Source organism: Pocillopora verrucosa, chromosome 14 (genome assembly GCF_036669915.1).
Source record: "Pocillopora verrucosa isolate sample1 chromosome 14, ASM3666991v2, whole genome shotgun sequence".
NCBI classification, from domain to species: domain Eukaryota; kingdom Metazoa; phylum Cnidaria; class Anthozoa; order Scleractinia; family Pocilloporidae; genus Pocillopora; species Pocillopora verrucosa.
In genome coordinates this window covers 7884340-7900889 of record NC_089325.1, presented here as the reverse complement: position 1 = coordinate 7900889, position 16550 = coordinate 7884340, and the positions used below count along the sequence as shown (strand labels likewise).

General features: G+C 37.0%; 1 protein-coding gene across 2 annotated transcripts; it reads left to right on the top strand.

Annotated features, from left to right (window-relative positions):
- The first annotated feature begins 80 nt into the window (after positions 1 to 80).
- On the top strand, positions 81 to 10643 carry LOC136277980 (uncharacterized). Of its 2 annotated transcripts, none has more exons than XM_066160999.1 (2): positions 81 to 365; positions 7715 to 10643. In XM_066160999.1, the coding sequence occupies exon 2, from the start codon at positions 8326 to 8328 to the stop codon at positions 9508 to 9510; it is 1185 nt and encodes a 394-aa protein (XP_066017096.1). In that variant the 5' UTR covers positions 81 to 365; positions 7715 to 8325; the 3' UTR covers positions 9511 to 10643. The 2 variants fall into 2 exon arrangements, with proteins under 2 accessions (XP_066017096.1, XP_066017095.1); XM_066160998.1 differs by having other exon boundaries at positions 81 to 3565.
- Positions 10644 to 16550: the final 5907 nt, after the last annotated feature.

Sequence of the window (16550 nt, the reverse complement as noted above, 5' to 3'; positions counted from 1 at the left end):
TCGTTCAGCGGTAATATTAAGATTGCATTCTGCTTCATGTCAAATGGAGTTGTAATATTCTGGTCGCACCTTTGTGAAAGCCTAACATCAAAAGTGATTGCATTGTAGTAGATGGTATTGAAATATCGAAGAGAAATATATCACCTGGATTAAGATCAGATTATGTCAGTGTGTGTTATTAACTGCCAGTGTTATGATTAATGTGTAATAGTTAACCATGATTGTGTGACTTCCGTTGGCTTATGAGGTGCAAATAGCTCAGCAGATCAGTTTTCTTGATCGAGCGACGAGATAACACGTGTGAATATAGTAGCGTTGATTACTCGAAAGAAACCGAAAGAAAAGAGTTAAGATTGGAGAAAGAGGTATGATTTGTAGTTGTAATTCGTATTAATGTATTTAGTTATAGTATTTCTCTTATATTATTGCTCGTGATTAGTGTTATTTTGTGAATTTCTAGTACCGTGATACGCCCCCTTTTTGCGTTGTTATTGTACAATCGATGTTCTGTACGAATTATAGTAATAGGCTTTTCGTTGTAATTATCCTTTCAGTTTTTACGTAATCAAGTAAATCAAGAAATTAAAGAGCTTTGATCGATACGAGTGGCTTACTTGGTTTCAGTATAAAGTCTTATCTAAATATCGCGTTCGGAGCAACGATGGAATGTCTCTAGATCCCTCCGTCCGCTACAGCCAGTCATTAGAGACTTTGAACGTGTTCATGCAGTTTTTTTAATCATCGAAGACAAAATGTCGGGGAGCCAATTTTATTGTCAAAGATTGCCTTGAAATCTTAAATTCAGGGCGTGAAATTGCGCCTAATACAGGCGCCAATGCGACTAAATTTTTCACTTTGGCGACCAAATCCTGAAAGTTAGTCGCCAAATTGGCGACTAGAACGTTTCATCATAACCTTACCAAGAGATATAGTGAATTAAAAAGATTTGCAAAGATAAATCCGCGGCAAACTTCCTCATTAAGTTTGTTTCTAAAACGTAGCACGTGCTTCTCGATCGACAACTAGACGCCATCTTGGATTTAGATGAGCCTGAACGTTGTATATCATCCATCCTAGTGTCCACTTTGTAGCACGTTAAAGATCTTTTCCCTAACTTAATTTTGGAGGGTCTATCTAGAACGCTGACAGCGTAAAGAAAGATTTTGTTTGTCTTTGAAAATGGCGACCAACTTTTTTTGAATTGGCTACCACTTTGAAGAATTTAGGAGCCAAGTGGCTATCAGAAAAAAAGTTAATTTCACGCCCTGTAAATTCGTTTTTTCTTTCATAATCCCTCAAACATAAACCCAAATATTATCCTTTTGTTATATCAATGTTGTTGTTGGTTTCGGATGAAAGAGAGCTTGAAATTTTTTCCTGGAATAAATGCATTTGGCACAGCATCAGGGTAACCTGGTTAAGATATGTTCAGTGCAAATTAATGTTTAACTTATTTACTTCTCGATCGTTGTATATGTCTTATACTTCTTAGCCACTCAATTATTGGGAATTGTTTGCTCCCAGATTTTATCTCACCGTTTCATTGATGTTATACTCGATATGTTTTTGGCGTGTTTCACTGAGGTCCCTGTTTCCATCATAGCAAGCTTTTCAGTGTGATCACATTTATCCTACAAGATATTCGCCATTTGTACGAACTGACATTGTATAAATCTACAAGTTTTGCAGTTTCACTGTTAGTTAAATCTGATCAGTTTGAAGAAGGTCTCATTTTCATATGGTCATCGAATTGCGGTGAAACGTTTTAGGTTACATTATTTCACAGAGACAATAATATTCTCCGGGTCGTGAGAGGGTATTTGGCGTTTTGACACCAAGACTAAGAGCTGCCCCGCTGCTCATTCTGCACACAATTTTTTAAATTCGTTATTGATCTTGCTGCTTAAGAATATGAACAGCCACGGGTTGATGGCACTGTTGGCGCTACCAAACTAGAAAACGAACGGTACTTTTTAAAACTGACATGTTTCGACAGTTCTTCTGTCATCTTCAGTGATACAAAGTACAAAGTTGAATTTAAAATGTGTAACAAAATACTGATCGGACAAAACCTTACCCTTAGAGTTCATCGAAGAATACGAGGTTTTAGATGTTGGCAACTATCTCGATCATATATTTCAACTGTTGTCGATACAAACGCCCAAACGTGAAAGCTTTTAAGTGGCCTCAGTAGCTGGTACCATTATTTGGTGGCATGGGATACTGTGGAAGATTCTTTTTGATTGCGATAGCCATGAATAAATACCCAGAGCTTACTTCGTTTGACGTTTTAAACATGTTTTGATGATTATTGTGAAATTTACATATTTTGCACGACTTGCTGGTTAATAATTCCTCGACCTTTGAAATGCGCATACATAACTTGTTTAAGATGCGTTCAGTGCAATTAAACGTTATTTACACCTTAATGTTTATCCCCGTCGTTCGTGTCTTATGATTCAAAACCTCTTAGTTTATTTGAAAAGATTTGATCCCAGATTCTAACTCGCCATCTCCTTTATACCCTCGTTAAAGTGCCTTACAGTGTCGGTGGATTTTGGTGTCTTTCAGATCTCTGTTTCCATTATGGCAGGCTATGTTACTTGATTACATTTATCCTTCAACCTATCTACCATATATACAAATCTACATTTCATAATTCTATCAGTTTGATCAGTTTTTTATCAAGAGATACTTAAGTCGTGCCTGTGCTTTTATAGAAATCTACAGGAAAAGTAGCTCATCTTAGTAGTCGTTATCTTTTTAATATTTGAATATTTTTTTCCTTGAATCTTCGTGGGCACGTCAAGAGTCTGTCTGAGTGAAGCTTCAAACGTGATTCTTGTGACACATTAAACTGACAAATATAAATAAGGAAATATACAAATACATAAGAAAAAACATGGCAGGTATTAAATTAACATGAAATGAAAGGAAATTGAAGTATTCCTATTTTATGAAAACTTTAAAGCTATCTTCCCTCCTGTAAATAAATAAATACAAAAGTCACAGACACCCAACCCACCAAAATATTTTACTCAGTAAATTCAAACGAAAACACGCCAGCCTAAAACCTTCTGCGATCTGTCTGGATGTGCATGTCTGACAAGCAGAGCCCTTTGCAGCCTCGAACAGAGCTTAAAGTAGGCCTATTTGCTACTGACTTAAGCGAACCAATGTGTGAACAGCAGAACCTTAGCGCATCAAATAGAAAAAAAAAAAGCAACACTGGTGTTCTTAGGTTACTAAATTCTTAAAGCCAGACTTACAGATTGGAAGGGTTGCCTTGCACCCTAGCCTTGAGGGTTCACATTTGTTAGCTAAGAAAAAACCTGAGTATTTTCTTCCTTCTGGCAGGTGTGATTTACACGTTATCATAAAGTACAATTTACTGTTAGTAATACTTGTATTATTTGGCTAAGGGTTCAATATTTGTCATTAATTCTGCTTTGCAATGATAAATGAACTGTTCTCAACCGCATAGATCGAGTTCCAACGAAATTACACAGTTAATTTTAAATCATCCATCAGCTGGAACACGACGGTGCCGGGCGTTCTAATTGAGGTCAGTCTAATTGAGGTGATTAGCATTTAATTTATTATCCTTTGGTAATTTGTCATTGTTTCATACTGAAGCTCATCTTGTAATGACTGCTGCCTTTTCAAAAGTTTAAAATACTTAGCAACGTAAGCGTAAATTCCTTCTGCTTTCTCTCAGGAGAGTTTAAAACATACGAGGATTTTAAAAGATCTAAATACAGAGAGCGAAATGAAGAAAATACGTTTGATTAATATATCCCACTCACTTATCAGTTTGTTTGACGTTAATGTACTGAACTCTGGCTGGAATGATATATTCTTCAAGAACCTCTGAACTGTACTTGACTCAGCAATAAACAATGACACCGACTACAGTTTAAAAATTCCTTGTTCATATGTTTTGCTTGCCATTTCTCTTCACACATTGTTGATTTACAGACGTCAGACGTCATTTCAGGGTAGTTAGTTTTCAACACTTTTTTTCAATTGAGTAATATTTTTAAATGCATGCTGGAAAAGTACTTTGAGCGAGCGTTTGATGCATATCGATGTACAAAGCTAGTTTTCAAGGACGGGCTAACAAAGACCTCTCTTCTCGGTTGTCAAAGGCATCTTCAGTTAATAACTACAATGACAAGAGGAAAACTAGAATTGTAATAATGATATTTTGGCATTTCCCAACAGAAAAAACTGGTCCTTTAAAAGCGTCTGGACTAATTTGATCCTTGGAAAAAGTAAAGCTACAACTGCTAAAAGCGTTTGCTTTAAAATTGACATATGAACTCTAACAAGGAAAAGAATGATAAAATTATGATCACCTCCTGTATGTATCCATTAGCGCACCGAAGAGGTATATATTTTCTCTTTATATTAGCTTTACCTTCTTTTAACTTTCTTGCTCGTCACAAATTTTCTTATGGTCAATATCAGCCATACTTCAGAATTATATTGTATTACTTATCTTACTTATATTACTTGGCAATACCCACATTGATATTGAACAAGGGGTCACGAGGTTACCATCAAATTTCATTTGCTTTATATCAGTGCAACTTTTAATGAAATTGAAACATAACGACCATGAAGCAACACACAGTCACACGCTGTCCCTGATGTGATTTAGGAAAAAAACAGCGAAGTACCAATACAGCGAAGTACCAATCGAGAATAACAACCAAAATATGCTCGGAAGCACCCGTGCGGAATTCTGCGCTAAGAAACTGCGAAATCGTGAGGGCGATTTAAAGTTGGCCTGTTCGCCTTCTCTCTACCATCAAACCTTTGGCCTTCTTTGGACGAAAATAATTTTTGACTCGTTTGGATGAACTGTCAACCTTTCTCGAGAGAAACATCCCCTTTGTCACAAGGGAGGATCATTGAATTGCTATGCTTGCCTCTGGCGCCATGCTAGCCAGGTGCTTAAGAAAAACATACTCTTATTTTTACGTAGTACATTCACAATCACTTCCGCAATGGATTTCACTTAACTTTTGGAAGGGAAGTGGCGAGGCAAAGGAGAAAAGATTAAACTGATCAATACTATCAAAGTTCAGTTCAATTTTATTCGCTTTTATTGACCAACATCATTCGCTGTCCGGTTATGCTATATCGTTTTCTCATCAGCCATGCAGCTGTACTTTTTTACAAACAAAGCTAGCACAGTCTAAACATGGAAAACATTTATATCCAGCTGGGCAGTGTGCTGTTTTACAAGGACCGGCGGGTGAACATGAACCAGGTAAACCTAGGCTGCAACGATTACCTAAAAATAAGCAGGAAAAACAAACAAACAAATAGTCAAACAACAATTAACGAACTTTTCCTTTTTCTTTGAACACTTGAATTCCTAACTGAACCATAGATATGATGGAAATCATTTATTTGAAAACTGAATCAGAAAATCGCGTTAAAATGTAGGAGAAGCTTGAAAAAATTTCTGTGAGTGTAAATAGAGATTCCGGCGTATCTATAACTTCTATTCTCCTCCATTTCATTGATATCGAAGAAGTAATGAACTCTGCAAATATGGTTGCTTCATACCTCTCTTTATTCTAGCTCCGAGAACCTGCGGGGAAATAAAAAAGTGTGATCAACGTGTTTTTAAGAATTTAAAACTATTTAAATTTGTTTAAGACTCTTTAAACCTCAACCACTAGTCGCGATTAAAAACCAAACTGAAACAATCGGATACAAGCATCTCCAAATTGATTTGTTCCTGACGAATCGTAACATGAATTTTACATAATGCCATTTTTTCAATCTTAACTCACTTGTGGAGCCTGAAAGCAGATGATGCACATTAAGAGAACAGCCACGTAGACCTTCATGGTTTGGAATCTTCACTGATACTGTTCGACGTCTGAAAAAGGAACCTAATTGGAGAAAAGAAATCGTACACAAAGTTTAGTCTCAAGTGTACGCACATATATAGTGAAAATAAATCCCGGTACATTACCAAGCCATGGTCTCACTCTTGAAAAATATGGCCGAGAAAGATATGTATCAATGTACCCTACCCACCTGGGTAAATGAAGTAAAATCGTAAACTGCAGAAATCTTCCCAGCCTACCTTAGAGAATAAAAATTTTAAATGACCAACTTCGAAACTGAATTTGTCATATATATGACTATAAAATCTTAACAGAGCAATTAAATAATGGCCATGATGCTGCAAAAATTACATGCTTAAAAATCGTTAATCGTCATTTTTTGCTCCTCATGTCTCTATTATCAATATTGATGAACCGACGTCAATCGTCCGCTTTTAAAGCAGCAGATATAAACATAACCTTTTCAGTTTGCAATGAACTATAGACAGCTTGTAAATTATGTAGATTGATGAAGTTTTGAGATGAACAAATTTAAAAAGTTCAATTTCAGGGTTACGAAAAGACATATTTTCTTTCAGTGCTCTTTATCTCAGATGCATTTTGGAGTGATGTCTTCGTTTTTGTGGTGGAAATTTAAAAATGTAGCAAATAAATGTTTTCCTTAAAAGCTAATAAAAAAACGATCCATTCAAATTAATTTGGCTGAAAATTGAGTCATGATGTGCAAAGCTTCCAATTGAAAGGAAAAGCGCTGTGAATTTTAGAGTTTGTGGGCTTCACACCGGCATAAAATCATCTACATTTAATGCTTATCAAAAATATCTGAAATACTGAACGGAGTTATAACAATAGTTCAAAAACTTTCCTTGATACTGTTTTTCGATATTGAAAAGTACTTGTAAAGGATTTCTTTATCATATCATGAACGTGTTTTCAGTGAAACTGGGGCCAATCCGCTGTGACTCACCCTTAGAGTGTGTGCGTTAGGAAAAAAAAATGTCCATGACGCGGCAAAAATCATTAATGCGTTTGACGTAACTGGCACAAAGACGCCTAATTGTAAATTTAAAGTAGAACTTCAATATTTAATATCAAAGTCAATTATCTTAGTAGGAGATACATTAAGCGTCTTCCAGTGATAGAGTTGTGATAGAAGATGTACCGGAAAGGAATTTGTTGGCACTCTCGCAGTGGTTTAGCCTATAAAAATTTCAGAGGTCGTGTTGACAAAAGCGAGAAAAAGCTCTAGTGTATCCTCTGACTTCCACAAACAGAGATAGTTTGAAACTCTCCATGGAAAGGAACATTCGCTTAAGTTAGGTCATAGATTGGAAAGTATAAGGGACACATGCATGGATTTCAGGCTAACTAGACTTATCATGTTGTGTACAATATCTGCAAGCTGCATGGTCGAGTGGCCAACTTGTGGGTTCCAATCCCCTACCCTACCACCCAAAGGATTTGTTTTAGATATCCTCGATTTCATTGCCTTGTGCCCTGTAAATAGCTGAGTGGTTTTCTCTCTGCGATCTGCTGTGGGATTTAAGTCAGTTTAAGTTTACTTGAAATACGTATTTCAACAGCAAAAGAATCCAACTTAATTGATTCTAGGGAATTATGGGAGGAGATGAAACGGATTTGGAAATATTGAATATGTGCTGTATTAATTCATTTTAAAAATTGATCAAATCAAAACAAAAAGAAAAAAGAAAAAAAAGAAATATTATTTAGAGCATGTCACAAACAAAAAAATAAAGAGCCAGCGTTTACATGAGCTTTGTTTTATCTACGAATAGCCATTTGATCTCATGCATTAAGAGGCAACGTCTTAATACTTTTTTCAGCGTGTAATCGGCCTACAGGTTGCGATTTCACAACCAAAACATCGAACACATTCCTCGCCCGGTTCACAGTCTGATAACACACAGGGATTAAAATGACACGGTGCAAATGGAGCTGGCGTACAGAGAGCTGATCCTAGCTGGATAAGAAACGATTTGATATGACCCACCCACCCCCCCCCAAGCAACACAATCAACGGTATAACGTTCGTTCACAATGTATTGAATGTACCATATATGGACACGTATGACCACAAAATCTTGACACAGCGAAAAATAATGGACATGATGCAGCAAAAATCACCAAATTGAATACAATAAACTTCTCACTAACAAGCCTCTTCTTACAAGATTGATGATCAAGTGTAGACGTCAGACGTAAGCCGCAAATGAAGACACGGCTGGGTGTTTGAAGAACGCGGACCGGATGACTGCGGATGGCGGACGCGGATGGGAAAATGCAGATAGAAAAGCGCTGATTGGAAAAAAAATGTATATATATATATATATATATATATATATATATATATATTATATGTTGCGATAGGGGAAAAACAGAGAGGCTATACTTTTATCCCTACAAGCCTGTTTCGTGATTCCTCACTCACCAGGGGATGAGTCATCTAATCAATAAGACAACTTTTCTGTATATATACCAAATATTCGTAGAAAAGCTGCTTACCTTGAAGCGAAGCGGGTATCTATCAGAGGCAGTTTACAACAAGATCAGACCCCGACACAAACAGCCGCCTAGAATCTACGGTTTACCGAAGATCCATAAGGCCGATGTACTGCTAAGACCTATCGTGTCGTGCGTAAACACCTTTGCACATGATTTATCTGCTTACTTAGCTAACATCTTGTCTCCTTTAACAGGAAAGTCAGAGTACATAGTTGCCAATTCAGCCCACTTCGTATCCACCGTCAGCAATGAGACGATCTTAGACAACGAGATCATGGTATCTTTCGACGTAGAATCGCTGTTTACCAACGTTCCTATCGACGCCGCTGTACAAGCCGCACTGCTGAAACTCGAGAACGACCCAAGCCTTGCAGACCGCACAACACTAACGTCTGCACAGATCGCTGACCTTTTGAAATTCGTATTGAGATCCACATACTTCCTGTATAACGGATCGATTTACGAGCAAAAAGACGGCGCCGCCATGGGGAGTCTGGTTTCCGCTGTCATTGCTAACCTCTACATGGAGAGTTTCGAAGAACAGGCGATAATTACATCATCCTACGAGCCTAGGATCTGGAAACACTACGTGGACGATACCTTTACCATCCTGGATCGCGAAAACGTAGATGACTTCTTACAGCATTTAAACAACCAGCAGTCTTCCATCCGCTTCACCATGGCGACAAAGAAAGACAACAAACTCGCCTTCCTAGACACCGCAGTTTTAAGAGAATCTGACGGCCACCTCACCACCAGCGTATACAGGAAGCCCACGCACACCGAACAATACTTAGCGTATGATTCACACCACCCTCAATCAGTAAAACGCGGTATTGTTAAGTGCCTTTACGAGCGCGCCAAACGTCTCGTAACAAAACCCTCCGTCATCTTCGAGGAGAAAAAACATCTGTTATCTGTTCTGGTTTCTAATGGTTATCCTTTTTCTTTCTTGCAGAAACTTAAAAGACCGGAAAACCAAAAAAAAGTGCCGAATCCGCCAACGAGTTCAAAGCTACTGCGGTTTTACCTTATGTCAAAGGTCTGTCCGAGCAGGTTCGCCGTTGCCTTCAACAACAAGCCGTACGCGCTGTTTTCAAGTCAGAGACCACGCTAAGATCTCAGTTAGTACGACCAAAGACGCTTTCGACCCGGCTAAACAAGATGGCTTAGTTTACAGGATTCCATGTGAATGCGGCAAGGTGTAAATCGGAGAGACTGGAAAACCTATGCAAGACAGAATTAAGGAGCACGATCGAGACATTCGACTCGCCCGTACCGAGACCTCCGCCGTTTCAGAGCATGCCCACAACACCGGACACAAGCCACTCTGGAACAAAGTTAAGTTTATTGATCGTGACCCTTATTACTACACGCACAGGGTCAAAGAGGCATTTCATATGAGGCTTCACCCTAACAACATCAACAGGGATAGTGGAATAGAAATTCCGGAAGCGTGGATGCCCACGATCAAAAAACACAACAACAGCAGAGCCGTGCGACAGCGGACCGCCGAGGGAGCTAATTACTGAGTGGACAGCAAGGATCGAAATGCACCGATCAGAGCTGTTGAAAAACAACTAATCACAGCAGAGGAACATGCTTTATAAGATCACGCATGACAAGTCGACCTCATCGCCTGAAGAAGACTAGCAGTATGCAGTCGAAACGTCGCGATCTACATCACACGTGACTACACGTTAGACAAACGAAAAACTTAACTTTTATTTTTAAATACCAAATAAGACTATAGACGCTAAAGCGAAAAAGCTATCAACAATTTGTCTAATGTCTAAAAGGGTATTCAATGCAAAATAACGAGAGACACCCCTTAGCAACAAAATAAACGTGCGTGAAGTAAATATATCTTACGAGATGTTTTGGCGTGTACTAACGCAGAGTATTTTTACGAGTTGTACTGTATTTTGAAGAGCCTGTGGGGCGAGTAAAAATACAAACAACGAGAAAAAATATTCCGTGATACAACACGCCAAAACATATCTTGAGAAATTTATTTTCCCACTCTGATAGTTACAAACAAAGAATTTCTAGAAAGAAACACTTTTTTCGGGAAAGTGTGACAGATTTGCGTGACGCTCGCGCGCGGTTTCCCATAGTACAAATAACCAGATTGCAATATCGCGGTATATTTGCACTCGTCTCGTGCGTTGTCTGCACAGTAATCAGCAGGAGCTACTTATGATCCCGCTCCTTGAATTGTAACAAGAAATGAATTATTTGGTGTCACAATAAAATACTCCAGTTATAGTTTCCGCGTCGAGGTCCAGTTTTTGAGGAAAACTGGTTTATATTCTGTATCTGTCAACCACGGTTAACATCTGATTTAAGTTGACTCTGGTTCCAGTAAAACAGTAGTATTCCTGTCGCTGCTTTACTAATTTTGACTTCATTTATTTATTTTTTCAAGTCATTTTTTTACATCCGCACTTTTCTATCTGCATTTTAACATCCACGTTTTCTCTTCTGCCATCCGCATCCGCCACCCCAGTCATCCGGTCCGCGTTTCACAGACTGACTGTTTTTTATTGTTAATCACTGAGAAACAGCGATAAACAAAGACGTTGAATCAAGGCTTCTGCAAATATAAAAAATTTCCAGAAAGGAGTCAGGTTTTCTAGGTCACTGAAAGACCTTTTTCTTCCCTTGATGTCTTCATTTTTATGCTGAACACCGAAACACATGCTCTCTATCCAAGACGGTATATTGGCCATGTTGGCTAAGGAATGGAAGAGAGGAACTGGAACGAAATCATTTTGGCTCTACGTTTATGTTTTCACTTTTGTATTAAAGAAAAAAGTTGGAGAACAAAGATAAAAATGGATTAATTAAGTTTTAATGATTTTTCTTGAAGCCACTCTCATGTATGGCACGCAGTGAAGGTCATCGTTTGTCGGCTTTAGACTAGCGTTAAACAATTCAAGTGCATTGTTCATTAAAAACTAGACACCTACAAGCGTTTAATCGGGTTACTTATGTGTGACACAGAGATAGTATATTTGCATAAGGACTTTGGAAATGCAAACAATCACATCTAAAAAGAGGTCCAAGAGGTTCCCTTTGGCGAGAGCTTTGATTGTCGTGCATATCTCCCAAAATTCAAGCTTGAAGAAAGTGAATGTGGCCTTTGTTATCAGATAGAAATGGAATTTTTGAAACATATTATCTATCTGCAAAACTGTGTACCAAAATTGGCAAATTTACATTCATAAACATGCATATCCATTGCTTTTTTTCACATTTGTTGCGTGACATGGCATACCTTTTACCTTCTTCCAATGAATTGTGATTTAGTGGTATGCTAAGTTAAAGGGAATGGAAATCAAGGGTTCATTAGGTGAATTTTGGAAAGATAGTTAAATATCCTGTTTACTATGTTTGTTTTGAGGTCTCCCATATCCTTGTAAAACTAAATTCCATCTAGTATTACACATGCTAATCCTAATAATCACAAAAACCGTGGATAAAGCGTTGGAGATACCTTAGGCTGAAAATAAAATAGAGGTGAAATAGTCAATCAACAAATAAATAATAAAAGCTTTACTGAAACGCTAAAAATGATTATTGTAAGAGCATAAACATTAACCGAGTTTAAATACTTGATGGTACAGTTTACTTATATTTGTGCAGGATTATCTTATCTTTATAAATTTCAAATAAGACGTTGATAACGAGTTCAATCATTCACTATACGTATCATTACAGAATAAACATTATCGAACTTAAATGTTTGATGGTACAGTTTACTTATATTTGTGCAGGATTATCTTATCTTTATAAATTTCAAATAAGACGTTGATAACGAGTTCAATCATTCACTATACGTATCATTACAGCATAAACATTATCGAGCTTAAATGTTTGATGGTACAGTTTATTCATATTTGTGCAGGGTTTTTTTTTTATCTATATAAATTTCAATTAACATGTTGATCCAATTATTAATTATATAAATCATAACAGCATAGTTGGACAGCTTTTTCAAATACATCGCAGTCATTTTGTGGAGAGTTTACCAAAGTCTTTGTTCATTAAGTTATTAAATGTTGTAAGCTTACAAACAGAAACATGCACATGGTAGCTAGCTAGTGATAGTTGAAAAAACGATAGCCTGTTAAAGAAACTGTTTAACATCGTTAAGGAAAACGTACAATACAAAAAATAAGAAACCAGTGCTTACTGTCACCGATATAAGTCCAAGGCTTATTGATTCTGTCAAAATAGCACATAGCTTGCAGAAGACACATCAAAGATATAGAGTATGTACCATTTTGGAACTCAAAAGTAATATTTTTATTTCAAAGCATTAACAACAACGAATGACAATAGAAAAAAATCTGTTACACAGTTTGTATCTCGAACAACAATGTCGGGGTGTTTTGCAATAATATTCAATGAATTGGAACTAAACTTATGTAAGTTAGAAATAAGGAATAAGAATAAAAATGTAAGAAAATCACATGCTTACTTTCATTGTTTCTGCAACAACAATTCGAATGTCAAAGTGTTTTGCAATAATATTGTGGACTTTTTACGTTTAATGACATAATGTTTCCATCGAGCGATTGCATTGTTGAAAAGGAAACAATGATTTGATATCATCATTTAAAGTTCCAAATGTACTAATTTCAAAAATATCACTGAACACACGGTACCTATTGACATTGCAGCAAACGATTCACATTGCTCTCTCAGCCAACACCAAACAGGTTCTCGAACTGTTTCACAAGAGCCAATACTTCCTCTTTGTACACATGAATCGTTTACAATTCGAAAAAACTCTCTTTGATTGAAGGTATAGATGTCTTGTCGAAAATGGCAAAGCAAAGTTAAGAAAGCAATCTACTGCACATGAAAACTTCCTTGCATGGCTCAAGCAATAATTAATGAAATGTGTGTGTTCCTCGTATGTACCCTGGGAATCCCTAATATGCAAGGAATGTCCACTATTTTGTAGTTACCTGTTCTTTATCACCATCACCCTCCAATATGTTTCCATTAACTATATGTGCTGCCTTGTTAGTGATAACAAAGGGGTTGAAACTTCCATTTGACGCATGAGCAAATCTTCTAAATAAATATTTCCTCTCGTATCTTGGATACGAAACACAGACATTTTGTTAAGCACATTTGAACGAATTCAGCTTTGACTCACTTTAATTACTTTTATGGGACGTGATGTTTTGCATCAAGGCAATAATAAAATTACACGTTCTTTTTGAGAAAAACTTCATAGAAAACGCTGCAAAATGAGTTTGTGCACAATTAACTAAAAAAGTGAGTTTTGATATTATCCAAACAATAGCAATTACCAATTTACGGTCTGAATATTGACGCGCTCTTTTCGTTTAGAGAAATGTGTTCTACGAAAGCCAAGCTTTAACCTCTAAAAAACAGTCGTGGTCTTATGGCAAAACACTAAAAAGAGGCACGCTTGCCCAGTAAATAAGTTTGACTTGAGTTTGTGTTTCAAAAGGGTGTCGGTCGACTTGACAATTGGCACTCTGGCCGCAACTGGCAACAGTGGCACGCTGGCCGATTTGAACACGCTGGTTCAGGGAGTGATCTAGCTCGACTCGACCATGGCACTCTGACTTTGTTCCCTTACATTACGTTACATTTTCTCTGAAGCGCTCAAAATTTTTTCTGCATACACAAAATCCTCGCGCTTCGCTCGGCTGACTCGTTGGCAATCAACCATGACCTACGAGAAATCATTATATTGTTCCTTAGCTTGATACTTAATGACAAAAAAAAAATTCAAACGGTGAGAATACTGAAAGTAAGCAACCTTTTTGCGCACAAACACTGCATTTTGTCTATGATGCCTTCTCGTGCATCTGGTGACCATTGCAGAACCTCAGTCAGCGTTTACGCTTAAACACTCTAAATTCATTGTCATGCATGATATTCTGTGGTAATGGATCGGAACTCTGATAAAAGTGCTTATTTATTGTGCTTTGCTGCAAATTTCCTGTCAAGTTTAGCCAAGAGTTCGTGTCACTTATCTTCTGACAGTCAGTGGATGAAACTAGCAATGGAGTTGTAACCCCAGCTCTAAGTCTTTCTTTAAGGGTTAAACTGACCGTAAAAAAAACAACAAAAAACCGAAGAAAACCGAAAAAACAGTGACGGTTGCTCACAAGACAACTGCAATTTTTTTCGCTGTCTGTCTTAATAATTCAAGCGTACCCGCAGGGAACTATTTTAAACATTATTTGTAGTAAACCTTGAATTTTGACTTTGTATGTCTATGTTTCCAAACTCCATTTCCACTGACAACCTGTTATATAAAGTGAACTTTTAAAGAGAATTCAAGATAACCTAGGAAAAGCAGTTGTGTCCGTTATGGTATGAACGACTTGTAAGATTCATTTAAATTAAATATATAAAACTTGGCTAAGCGAGCACAATATTCAGTAAATGAAGTCATGGAAAAGTCTTCCTGCAACAGACCGTGACAAAAAGAGAAACCAATGCAATATTTTAGAATAAAGAGTAGCGATATAAAAACATGACGTTTCGGCGACGACATGTCACCATTATTTGAGAAAAATTTGATTGAAAATTTGAGTGCCTTATTTACGAGATGCTTTTGATAAGGAAAAAGAGACCGACTCTGAACACTCAAAGTGACTCCATTCCAGCGAAACTGTTTATTTAGAATATTTTTCCATTCTTTTGTTTATTCCCGCCTCGTTTATTCTAATGTAATTTGTTACTTACTATTGTATATATAACGTTCACTATCTTGTTATAATTTGCATTTGATAATGGTGACATGTCGTCGCCGAAACGTCATGTTTTTATATCGCTACTCTTTATTCTAAAATGTTTCTCAAAACCTCTCATCAATGCAATATTAAACTTTATATTAAAGAGATGCGGCTTTCCAGTAAAATGAAATAAATTGGGTAAACAAGCAAATAGTAGGAGAAACAAACCGCTGGAAAAACTAAGAGGGGATATTCGAAACCTCGACCGTCAGACAACGGAACCCATACAGCTACAAGATTAAGTTTCATTCCACAAAGGGAATGAATAAAAGGAAGAAATATATGTCTATAGTTAATTATAAGCCAAACTGACTTAGATATAATTGAAGTCTGTACAGGTGGTTAGCAGCCGAGATCGTCTCAGGAGAGAGCAAAGACGAGAATGAACATTTAGAAACTGCAGAACGTAATATAAGTAACAACGTCACAATGACTAGAGATATATATCAAATATGCCTTAAGCTGTGATTAATTAAAAAACGTCAGTAATAAAGATGAAGTTCAGCTGATATAAAGTTTGTGGTTTAATTTTAAAGAAAATACATACCTCAGATATTTAACAAACGTTAAGCCAAAGGTATGGATATCGGTAAACGTTCCTTGTTGAAGGGGGGAATGCTCACGTGCAAGAGAAACCGGAGCGCAAATAGGGAAAGCCTAAAACCACATCGGATACCAAATCCAAAAACCCACTGGTGTTTTCTACGAAAATTAAATGCTCAAAAACGGAAAATTTGCAAACTGCAATGAACGCCAGAACCGAAAAACCGAGAAATTCAATCCCCCCTCCCCGTGCATTTGTTTATCAGATTGATTACTCCACCCGCGGAGCAAATATTTAATTTTTTAATTGAAGTATTTGCTACAAACAAACACTCTGAGCATAGAGAGATTCCTTCTTATTTTTTATTTTGTGAGTCATCACGAGTTCTTTTTTTATTATGGGACATATCGGTTTTTTTTAAGGGATCGTGAGTATTTCAACCTTTAAATTTTAAGACAAGATCTGATGTCTGGGAATCGTGAATATCAACCAAACTATATTTGTTTTCTATTCCAGTACTGACAAAAGGTACCAGACCAATATTCTATTGAGTCATCCTGACATAGCAGGTTTAGTAAATATCGAGCAACTTTATATGTTGTGTTTCTTGTCGTAATATGACGCTTATATTGTCTTTAAACAAGTAGTCAAGAATATAATGCTGACAGAATAGAGGGTCCTAAAGGGGTTAACCGCTGGCCGTAAAAGACGGCCAAAACATTTTGCAGTTTTGCGTAGAAATTGGCAAAATTTTAACCGTTAGTCGTAGGAAAAGTTGATGGTAAAAACCTTTTCCTATCTGCGATGTGTCATTTTGTA